The following is a 12,687-nucleotide window of genomic DNA, read 5'->3' on the forward strand; positions in this document are numbered from 1 at the left end:
TATCAAAGGGTCATAAAAACAATTTCAGAAGTCTAACGATTGCAATGCTTTATTCAACTATATTTGGTAGTCATCAGCTACACAGTCTTCGTATAAATATCAAACAATTTGTTGTTCCTTTTCTAACAATGTCCACACGTCTTTCTACAATTTTTCTTCATGTAAGCTGCATTGTCCACACAGGAGAATTTCCATCCAGCGCATTTCGCATCTCCAGCTTTATCCTCACATGCTGGTCCTGAAAGAAAGTTGCGTAAGCCATAATATACTTGAACAATTGTAACTATACATATGGATGTCGAATTGCTCTCATTCAAGATTAGAATTATAATTTAGTTTGCTCTGTAGCCTTTTAAATGTATTGAATCATCTACATTAGATTAAAGGTACGTGTAGGTACTTACAAACCAATTTTATTCATACCCTATCCAAGAGTTTCCTTTTATGCTTTTATACTATCTATATTTGCCTTAATACCGTTCAATAAATTAAGAACTGGGTTTAAATTATTTACTTTAATCATTCATCATGAAGGTAAAGAAGTGCTTCGGGGGTATGAGATTAATAAAAGGTTGATTTGCTTTTTTATCTTTATTAAAGATTTAACCATTACTAACATGTAAAGAGTTCTAGTCAACGATATTAGTCGTAAAAAATTAAACAATATAACAACTTAAAAATGCAATTTGATGCAAATAAACTCATCATAGATACCAGGATTGAAATGGGTTTGTACCAGACGCGCATTTCGTCTACAAAAGACTCATCATCAACGTTCAAATCAAAAAGTTAAAAGGCCAAACAAAGTACGAAGTTGAAGAGCATTGAGAACTAAACATTCATAAAAGTTTTGCCAAATACTGCTAGGTAAACTTATCTAATCCTGGGGTAGAAAAGCCTGAATATTTAAAAAATAAAAGTTTTGTAAACAGTAAACACATGCAAACCATCATGCTTGGAAAATTAGAAAAAATGTTTACACCAAAACAAAAATGCTACTGTTTTTACCTGCTTTTTTTTATTAAACAACAAAGTTGCTGGTCCTTGTTTTGAATGTCCCTATGCACTACCCTTATTTTCGTTAGAACACATTTTGCAACACTATAATAGATTAAGAACAAAAGAAGATGGTATCATAGAAAAAAGTACTAATTCAGTTCTTACCTGCTGTCTGAATATCGTCATCTGAAAAAAAAGTAACAAATATTTCAGGATTTAGACCTTAAGGCATGTTTTCTAGAGATGAGATATTTGCATTTTTGTAAATATTTATAAATGATTAACAGATATAGGAAGATGTGGTATGAGTGCCAATGAGACAACTCTCCATCCAAATAACAATTTGTAAAAGTAAACCATTATAGGTCAAGGTACGGCCTTAAACACGGAGCCTTGGCTCACACCGAACAGCAAGCTATAAAGGGCCCCAGAAATTAGAAATGTAAAACCATTCAAACGGGAAAACCAACGGTCTAATCTATATAAAAACGAGAAACGAGGATGAAAGTCAAGGATCAAATTAATTTTAGACAGACATAGCAGTTAATAAGTTATGATATGTTAACATATTGTTGAGACACTGTTACATGTGTCTGATTTGTCTACGCTTCACGCTACTATTCCAAACGCTCAGTTCAGAGATCGATGACCTGTATGTGGTATCATTGAAGTAAAATATATAGGCAGCTTTAAAGGAGACAGAAAGAATAGAAAAAAACTACCTGGAAATGTTCTTTAATTTCTTATATACTGATGATGTCTTGTCACTCAATAACCCACTTTTTTTATTTGCATCTGATATATCATTATTAAATTGGTAGGTCTGCTTCTTAATCTTTAGTTCTCGATAATGGCGTTTACATAACTTGATTGATATGTTACGCTTATTTTTGGTGAATGATCCAACATACAGACTTAATTCGAACGGGTGCGCTCCTTTCACACAAACTTCCCAAACAGAGTTATGATAAAGAATTTGACGCAAGGTAGGATGTATGGTCACCATCTCGAATTGGTTGAGTGCGTTGATATGTCTGAGTCTAGACTCATTAGCGACAATCTTTTTTATAATTGTTGATCTGAACAGAACGAAACATCGTGTTATTATCATATTTGTTATTGTACGAATTGTGTTCTATTCTAAAATTAAATAAAATTGCAATGATAAATATTTCGGCACGTACATTTATCATATACAGTGTATAGGCATAATATATTAATAACATAATGCTATATATGTATAATACGCATATTAAATGAAATGAGTACCTTCGCAGAAATGGCAAGACTTTCTACATGTCTTCTCCATCCATTTTTGGTTTTTGTTGCATTCTTTAATTGATTCCCAGTATTCACACTTATCATCTTTGTCTTCACATATCTTCCTACCTTTCCCTGTCAAAAATAGAGTAAAATATAAAATAGAATCGCGATATTATTATATTGTTGTTACCATAGTTACCATATTTGTCCGATACGTAAATAGCAGAACCATAAAAAGTCCCGAAAGATACCATTTCCTAATCTAGTTTTAAGGCTGTTATTGTTTAATAGAGTAAAAGCAGTAATCTTTAAAATATTGATAATACAAGTATATGATATGTTTACACCATATCTCTCTTTCAGAATACCGAACGAGTAATTTCCGTTTTACATTCAAAATATATAACCAACCCACATGAGTATTCAGTGTCATTGACACCCCACCGCACCTAACCCCAGGAAAAGAAGCATCCATATTTCAAATATGTTATTGCACAAAAAATTTTTTTTTTTAAACAGAAAATTTCAATATTTTTATTTGGTTTCTTAGGGGAGGGTTTGACGCCCGCTAACATGTTTAACCGCGCCACATTCTGTATGTGCCTGTCCCAAGTCAGAAGCCTGTATTTCAGTGTTGTCTTTTGTTGCTGTATATCATATTTTTTTCTCCATTATTTTGTTCATAAATCAGGCCGTTATTTTTCTTTTTTGAAGTGTTTCACAGTTGTCATGTTGGGACCTTTTATAGTTGACTAGTCGGAATGTGTTTTCCTGATTGTTGAAGGCCGTACGGTGACCTATAGTTGTTAATTTCTGTGTCATTTGGTCTCTTGTGGAGAGTTTTCTCATTGGCAATCATACCACCTCGTCTTATTTCGACACTTAATATTATTAGAAATAGGTAGTCTCGATGTTGACTATATTTATAAACGCTTAGATATGACATGAAGTTCACAAACGTGTCTAGTTTAACCTATGCCAATTGATGAATTTGCGCTATGATTTCTTGAGCACGGATTTGTAAAGTATTCACTATACACATCGTTTTCTTACTATACAAATCATTGGTTTACTACTACTTTTTCAAAATTTCTGTTATTCAAAATTATTTTATTTCAATCCGGTAAACTTCAGGAATTCGACTCAAACTGGATATTATGACAGAAACTAGAAATGTATTCAATCATAGACGAAACATACAATCAAGCGTACTAATAGTGTTTCCAAACGGTTTTTTTTGTGATTTTGAAACAAGTTCATACCTGTGCAAAGACCATCGTCACATGTCTGGCCTTCAAGACATTTCGAGCATGCTTCTCCTTTTAAGTATGGATACTCAGACATATCATTACCCCTAGAACACAAATCAAATCATATGTTTCTATCGCTTACATACACAAAGACACTAATTGTCCTTAATTTCTTGTTTTTTAATATGAATGTTATCTTTGAAAATTCTGTTTGATCAGTTTCTAGATTAATATAAAGACTTTTCAAGAAACATTGAAACAAATTTATAAAAAGAAAACATATTTATTAAGTTGTACAGGAAATTTTTAAAGAATTTGAAAGGTCAACAAATCCTCTGGTTTGCTTTGTGGAAAAATAACTATGAAGATCATTTTCAAGTAAGAAATATGAAACAAAATCTAATCAGCATAAAACAAAAACTGGGCAGATAGAATACCATTGACTCTAGACGAATGGTTGAAATTTCTGTGCAATTCTTTTATGCTCTATATTAATTGGTTATCTCGTCAAAGGAAGATATTGATAAAAATTAAACACCAACCCCCTTGAACACATTAGCGATCAAGTGCTAGCTTTGTTTTTTGGCTAGTTAAGCATTTACAGGTAAAGATAAAAATGAAGAAACGCAATTGCATACCATTTAAAAAAAAAATAAGTTTAATCAACTTTTCCATTTTCAAAGAAAACGTTTGGGAAGGATATACAGAAAAGCTTATGAATAAACATGCCAAATACACAACATAAAAACTATTAAATGTAAACTTACATTGGATCGTAGAAACAAGCCAAATACAATGCATTCTTTATCATACGTCCAGAAAATGATAAATAATCACATTTATTGATAGCGCATCCAACTTTCCTTGTTTCGGCCCAGACTACCTAAGGATAAGATACGTTTCATTAGAACAAATATTCTGTATTAAAATCTAAATAGATTGTTTTTATAAAGAGAGCATAGCAGATATACAGATCCTAGAAAAATCACCTTGTGAGATTGATGTACCTTTTATATCGACACTAGTATACATCTTCTTTTTTATATTGCAAAAAATCACATCACTAACGGTCAGATGAATATGACAAGTCAGGAATATGACAATTGTTGTCCATTCGTTTGATGTGTTTTGTCATTTGATTTTGCAATGTGATTAGGGACTTTCCAATTGAATTTTCCTGGGAGTTCAGTGTTTTTGCGATTTTACTTTTCATGATATATTTCTACTCATGTTGTACAAAAATCCATTGAGAGGTTTAGCTAGCTATAAAACCAAGTTCAAGAAAATGCCCGTACCAAGTCAGGAATATGACAGTTGTTATTCATTCATTTAATGTGTTTTATCTTTTGATTTTGCCATTTGATTCGGGATTTTGAATTTTCCTCGGAGTTTTTTGTGATTTTACTCTTTTGTTTTCATAGTTTTATTACAGTCTCTTTTTATAATAAACATATTTTCTATCGAAGTTATTTTCAATTTTGAACTGTTCATCGCGTATGGAGTTTGATAAATAAACTTAGAGACAGTGTTATACATTACATTATACAATTGTAAAAACTGAATAGAATCTACAGTATTCAAACAGAAACCGCTTGTATTTACGACATCCTCGTTAGTTTGGTTCTCAATGCTCTCCATCTTTGTCTTTTTTTTTGGGGGGGGGGGGGGTTTCGAACGTTTTTCATCAGAGCGTCACTGGTTAGTCTTCTGTGGACGAAACGCGCGTCTGGCGTATTAAATTTTAAACCTGGCACCTTTTGTTAGATATTATTATTGTGTTTCTCTGTCTTATATGTTCTCCCATTTATTTATATTATAGTCCTATCATGTAATATTGTCATTTTAATGTTATATTTAACATTACCATAAAAGCGGGAGGTTTGGCATGCCACAAAACCAGGTTCAACCCACCATATGTTTTTGTATTAAAATGTCGTGTACCATAGTTCATTTCTGTGTATGTTACACTTTAATGTTGTGTTTCTGTTGTGTCGTTGTTCTCCTCTTATCTTTGATGTGTTCCCTCAGGTTAAGTTTGTAACCCGGATCTGGTTTTTTTTCCAATCGATTTATGAATTTCAAACAGCGGTATACTACTGTTGCCTTATCTAGAAAAGGACATAACTTAAGAGTGTTACCTGCGTATAATGACAGCTAGACATGCAAGCCTTCCCTGAGTAGCTGTACGTATTAATTTCATCGTACCACCCTTTCATTGCGTTTTTAGCCATCTTTTCGGCATCGTCTCCGGTAGCAAAAGCTAAGTTCTCACCGCGACCTTTATGCTGATGATCGAAGTTACATGATTTTATCCAATCACCTGCTTCCTGTTCTAGCTGTTCGTCCCATACCTTGTAAGAAATTAATTATTGATTGCTTTTATAAAAAATACAATTTCATTAATACACCAAACCATGTTTCAATGTTCTGAATTTTGTTTTGGAAAAGATGATACAAAAACAGTAGGTAATGTTTTAACAATATATGTCTTTACATTTGACATGATTTTGAGCATTGTCATTAATTTATGTTAAATTGATGTCAATTATGAAGTTTACGGAAATTTGCAAGAAAATTGCTATAAAAAACACGAGTTGAAAAAGATTATAATTTCCGAAGCAGACATTTTTGTACACTTAGCTTACTTTAAGCATCCTCGAGAATGACAATCTATTGATTTATAATTTCAAAAATAAGATGTAGTATAATTGCCATTGAGTTAACTCTCTACATGTCAAAGAAATTAAAAACTATAGATAACCGTACGGCTTTAAACAATGAGTATAACACAAATCTCATAGTTATCGCTATAAAAGGCTAAAAAATTACAAATGTGAAACAAATGAAACGCGAGAAACACAAAAGATATTAATATAAACATTTGTTTTTTAATCTGAATTGAGATGCCGTTGAATTTTATTTATTTCACCAAACATGTTATAACAAGATTTGGCATTTATAAAATGTTGGATGTTGTACACTCTAAGAACTATTACCAGTTGGTTCATGTTAGAAGCTCCCTGTTTTCTTCTGTAGGCAGAATGTTCATCTAACAATAACTGTTTGTACTTCTCAGTATCTATAAGTTCACCAGCTGACATGGCAACAAAACAGATGAACCACAACGACAACATTCTGTAACTGTCTGTAATAAGGAAAAAGATAGAAAGAAATCAATACAAAATTAGAAGTTAATGTTAACACATTAAAAAAAATAACCTCTAAACTGATGTTTACGTTGTGATAAATAATATTTATGAAAAATAGATTTTTTTAAGAAATTGTTCTTTTCTGTACCAATGTGCTAGTAATCTTTTTTTGGGGTCACAACTTTTTTCACTTGCCCAATTAAACTGATGAAAAAAGGAATGAGATGTACATGTTGCCTTAAATACAGACATGACATTTTAACTCAGAACTAAATTCTTTTGACTTTTGATGAAGTTAATACACTGATTTATTAACGCTAGTTTATAGCTCTGTTATATTGACAAAATGGGATGAGCAAAAAATCTAATCCTGCGTACAAAGTAAAAAATATTCAGAGGATGCAACTTATTTGTATGTCGAGGATTAATAGCATTTTTTAAATTTAACAAAAACAAATTGTATGTGCTAGATAAAGGCAACAGTAGTACACCACTGTTCAAAAGTCATAAATCGATTGAGAGAAAACCAATCCAGGTTATTTACTTAAACCGAAGGAAGCACTTAAACTTTAAGAGGAAAAAACGAAACAATAGAAGACTGAATTAAAACAAAAACAAACGACAATGCAACATAACAGATAATGCTCATTTGGTGATGTCAACTTTAAGAGGAAAAAAACGAGACAATTGAACACTGAAGTGCAAGAAAAAAAACGACAATAAAAAATACTAGATGAGGCTCATTTGGTGATGCCAACTAAAAAAGGAAAAAAAAAATAAACCAAAAAAAAACCAACAATACAACATACTAGATAATGCTTATTCGGTGATGTCAACTCTAAGAGGAAAACAACGAAACAATAGAACACACTGAAGTGCAACACAAAAAAAAACCCCGACAATACAACATACTAGACTCATTCGGTGACGTCAACTGAAACAGGAAAAATACGAAATAATAGAACACTGAAGTGCAACAAAAACAAACGACAATGCAACATATTAGATAATGTTCATTCGGTGACGTCAACTATAAGAGGAAAACAACGAAATAATAGAACACTGCAATCCTACAAAAAACAAACGACAATACAACATACAAGATAAGGCTCATGCAGTGATGTAAACTATAAGAGGAAATCAACGAAATAATAGAACACTGAGTTGAAACAAAAACAAACAACAATGGAACATACTAGATATTCGGTGATGTCAACTTTAAGATGAAAACAACGACATATAGAAGATAAACGTGTAACTGTATGATAGTGAGAAAAAAACTGTAGGGTGGATTGTCATTTGTGTATTTCACTTCTATAAATACATTTTAAAAACCGGAAAACAATTCAGTGTTTTTTAAGAGTATGGATCATTAATTACAGTATTTTGTTAAGTTTCAGATTACCAGTATGGGATTACGTTGTATTAACAACATTTTTTCTAACTTATATCGTTTCCAAATTTCGTTTTCCCTTTTTTTTTAAATTGAACAGTAGTATATACACTCATCATAGATATATAGATTCCACAACTGCAACTAGTGTGTTACGATATTTCTCCACTCGAGACAGTTAAATTTTAATATTTAAAGCGCGTTTATACTTTTTATGTGACGTTAACTGGCATGGTCGCCTTTTTTCATGACGTCACAATAGGAATACTCTCGACCAATCATTTGCTGAGAACAGATTTTTCACTAGCGAAGAGAATATTTTTCTCACACTGTTCAAGAAATGTGAAAAAAAGCGCAAAAATTAGAGAAACTAGGGTTAAATATTGTATTTTCACCAGACGCTAGTTTTGTCTACAAAAGACTCATCAGTGACGCTCGAGTCCAAAAACGTTTCAAATGCCAAAAAAGATGCTACATTTAATCGGTCAACAGAAAGATACTTATTCATGGATTAAGATTAGTTCCCCATAGATAGACGATTAAAAACTACCGGTAAAATATGGAAAGTTCTTATCACCGCTTTAAAAGTTATTTGATTGAAAAAAAATGTTTGAAAGAAGGTTAACAGAAAATGACTTATTTAAATGCTTTACAATAATATTAGTGTAACCATGTTTTGGATGTTTATAACTTTAATTTTCAGGACTATCACAGTTGATTTACAGTTGATCTATTGGTTGTTAGTCGAGCCTTTCATTTTGTTAGATTTTATTGATTTCACCCTTTTTGAATTACGTTGGAGTTTCGGAATTTTTGCTAATGCATTTTTTATATATAATTTTACGATAGTCCAAATAAATCTAATTTAGAAAATTATGTCAACTCACCTTATCATTAACAATCCAACATAGTATTGCAAATACAATACCAGTTAACGTTGAAATGTGTTAAAAATAGAATAAAAACTTACTTGGTTTTTGCTTGCCTCCAAACAAATGTTGATGGTTAGATATCACTTATCTTTTTATAGTGGATTCTGTTTAAATTATCAGATCATTATTTCATGCATCAGAATCAAAGGTCTTTGTTTTATTGTAGGTTTCATTTGTTTACTGGATCATTATTATTGCAAATACAATACCAGTTAACGTTGAAATGTGTTAAAAATAAATAAAAACTTACTTAGTTTTTGCTTGCCTCTAAACAAATGTTGATGGTTAGATATCACTTATCTTTTTATAGCGGATTCTGTTTAAATTATCAGATCATTATTTCATGCATCAGAATCAAAGGTCTTTGTTTTATTGAAGGTTCCATTTGTTTACTGGATCATTATTATCGGCAAATTTTTACTAATTTGTAGCAATTAATAATATTCATCACAGTTAGTCATTCATCTTTGATATGTTCTTTACTGAAAAATAGAGGGACAGATGTATTGTTTTATTAAGGTTGAGTCTCATATTCAGTTAAATTTCGAAGGGTCTTTTTTTAATTTTAAATATAAGGTTAATAAAATGTAAAGGTCGAATTGTCATTTGTTCCACGGGTCCATCTGTATCTTCACCATAGAAATACTTCGCGGTGAAGTCATCACCAGAAACAGTTTTACTCACAGGGGTCAAATAGAAATGCAATGAAGCCTACAGCAATTTGAATATTTAACAGTCTAATGATAGACTTAAAAGATATTTTTTTATGTTGTACATTAACTGATATATGTTAATGTTATCTAGTGCTTTTATTGTGTTGAAGACAATCTTTAGACAAATTTGCCACTTTTAAATGATTTTGTGAATTTTGCATCAAATATGTTTGTTTTTAGGTAAGACATCACCGGAATTCCTTGGATTTTTCAATTACAATGCAATTCATTTTTAAAATAATGCTGTAGAATATAGTCAACTTAAAATTATTCTGGATAGATCTGATTAATATTGGAGCCATTAAGTTTAGTTCAACGCTATATATGGAAGATAGACATTTGACATTAATAAAGGACTTGCCAGTTGAAATTTTACACAGAAGTTCGGTATTTTTGTTAATTCTTTTTATTGAAAAATCAGATGCGCGATATTTTTTACTCATGAATAAATGTATTTATAGTTTTCGTAATGAATATGCACGTTAATTTGATAGTTGTTACAACTTAAGGATGTACACCTCTGAGGAACCAAACATTTCTAGAATAAACTTTTTTTCTAAACCTGATTTTTGGGTTTATATGACGGTAAAAAAATAATTGGTGAAGAAAAAATCATATGGTAGTGCGCTTATTTTTTTGCTATAGACCTCTGAAAGTACCCATTTTTGGTGATTTTTCCATTTTTCATCAATTTTTACCCATTTTTGGGCTATTATTGTGAAAAAAATTCCAGTTCCACAATTAAACTTTTTTTCATATTGTCAATAAAGATGAGGGGGATAAATCTGTATAAATTCAACTAATAAAGTAGTAGGTGTTAATATAAGAAAGTTTTATCATATTTTGATGCTTTTTAGTGTCAAATTTACCATGTTGTCAATTTTGGAAATTTGTGATTTTTCTCTGTTTGAAGAACAAAATGCATATTTTTTCAACTTCCTTGTTATAAATGATTGAAAAAAATACATATGTAGGAAATTTGAAAATGAAAAGTTATATGGGATGTTTATGTGTCTGGTAAAATCATTTTTTGAACCCCTCACCCATTTTTCTCAAAATTTCACTCAAAAAGACTGACTTGATTAGTAATAAGATTTGAAAATTTCATTTCTCAAAAACTACTTATTGGAAATACACAATTCTTTCACAGAGTTAAGTTTGATTGTAATAATTATCAAATTCAGTGTTATTTTCCATTTATATTGCATGTTTTGGAAATAATTCCAGAACTAGACGAATACATCCTTAAATCACTAAATAGACATTAATTGAATTATTTGAAAAATTAACCTTCATCAGGAACGCACAAAGCGGACTATTTGAAAGCCGTTGGTGTATAAGAACCGAAACAATGAAGACCTCTATGACCCAAATAATAACATGAATATAATACTAAAATCCATCGTATATCAAGTTTACCTGAGGGAATTAAAATCTTAGTTTCTTAATAGTTTTAGAATTTGTAATCTTAATATTTCATGGCAACTTGTGTAATATAGTATTTGTTGTAACACTTTGCATGTATATCAAACTCTCCTCAATTATATAAATAATATGATGTAAAAATTGATTATTTATAGAGACTAAATTATTTTTATATTTAGGTTGAGTTGAGGTTCACTTAACCGATGTATGACTCTCGCACAGCGGTATACCACTGTTGCCTTCAATTACTTGATTTGGTCATTTTACATTTATTATTCGAGTGTCACTGATGAATCTTTTGCAGAAAAAACACGAGTCTGGCGTTCATAATTTTAGCTTAGTATATATGACGAGTTTATTGATTTACTTTTCCAAAAGGTCATTTTTGTTAAATATAAAGTATCTAATATGTAAATGATCGAAATAGCATTTGATGAATGGGTTCAAATGTTGCTTTTACCATTGGAATGTAACATGGTATAATCATCCGTTAAAAACGTTTTACTCATTGGGTCAAGAAGGAAATGCCATGAGGCCTACATCAATTTGAATATTAAACAGGCTAATTATAAACATCAAAAATATTTTTTCATAATTCTACATTTTGTCAGACATGACTTAATCAGAATGTTACTTAGTGCTTTTTGGTGTGTTAGATAAAGTAGAGAATGGAAATCAAAATGTGCCAAACAGACAACAACCCGACCAAAGGATAGAAAACAGCTGAAGGCCACTAATGGGTCTCCAACACAGCGTGCAAATCCAGCATCTGGAGACGGGTTTCAGCTGGTCCCTGCACTAGTTCAGTGTGGACATCACATTTAACTCCAAAACAATTAAAATTTAAAAAAAAACCATACATTTAACAAAGGACAGAGGCTCCTGACTTGGAGCTGGCGTAAAATGCGGCGAAGTAAACATGTTTTATGAGATGTCAACACTCTCCCTATAACTCTAACCAATTTAGAATAAATAAATACATAGAGCAATATGCACAGTAAACCTTAGTTAAACAGAAATCCGAGTCCGATGTCAGAAAAGATAACGAAAAGAAACATAGCAAAATGGCAATGATATATACATTTTACTAAGGACTACTAGCATTTACTGACATGCCAGCTCCAGAACTCAATTAAACTGATAAAAGATTATGTCTTCATCATATGAAAATCAAGTACAATCCCTCCAGTAAGGGATTTAGTATCAAGCCATTACAAAATATATTAGAAGAACATTAGACAATTTTGAAACAATTTTGCTACTTCAAATGATTTTGTATCAAAAATATTTTTTTGTATTAAAGACCTGAAAAAAATAATTGGTGGGTATTTATTATTCTCAAATCTTAAATCAATGAAAATTTGTAACTCTTTAAAGACAACTATTATTTTCTACTTGAACGGTTTGAAGTATGCAGTAAACAAACTCGTAAAATGCTAACGATTTCAGTACAAACAACACGTGTTTCCAGAATAACCTTCATCTGGTACACTAGAACCCAAATAATTAGGGAACAACACAAGTGCACAAAAGGTTTGACAGCTTGAAAATCTTTAAGGTCTG

General features: G+C 31.1%; 1 protein-coding gene across 1 annotated transcript; it reads right to left on the minus strand.

Annotated features, from left to right (window-relative positions):
- Positions 1-33: 33 nt before the first annotated feature.
- Positions 34-9,157, minus strand: LOC139494883 (GLIPR1-like protein 1). The gene is made up of 8 exons (XM_071283033.1): positions 9,025-9,157; positions 6,509-6,657; positions 5,651-5,863; positions 4,280-4,395; positions 3,525-3,616; positions 2,269-2,394; positions 1,165-1,185; positions 34-238 (listed from the first exon to the last, which is right to left on the minus strand). The coding sequence occupies exons 2-8, from the start codon at positions 6,644-6,646 to the stop codon at positions 123-125; spliced, it is 822 nt and encodes a 273-aa protein (XP_071139134.1). The 5' UTR covers positions 6,647-6,657; positions 9,025-9,157; the 3' UTR covers positions 34-122.
- Positions 9,158-12,687: the final 3,530 nt, after the last annotated feature.

The sequence above is a fragment of the Mytilus edulis genome, chromosome 1, assembly GCF_963676685.1.
Source record: "Mytilus edulis chromosome 1, xbMytEdul2.2, whole genome shotgun sequence".
NCBI classification, from domain to species: domain Eukaryota; kingdom Metazoa; phylum Mollusca; class Bivalvia; order Mytilida; family Mytilidae; genus Mytilus; species Mytilus edulis.

Excerpts from the sequence above, each read along its gene's own strand:
- LOC139494883 (XM_071283033.1), bottom strand. The coding sequence starts at position 6,646 with ATGTTGTCGTTGTGGTTCATCTGTTTTGTTGCCATGTCAGCTGGTGAA. Across the intron at positions 5,864-6,508 it reads CTTCTAACATGAACCAACTG|GTATGGGACGAACAGCTAGA; the intron begins GTAATAGTTCTT and ends ATTTCTTACAAG. Across the intron at positions 239-1,164 it reads TGACGATATTCAGACAGCAG|GACCAGCATGTGAGGATAAA; the intron begins GTAAGAACTGAA and ends ACTTTCTTTCAG.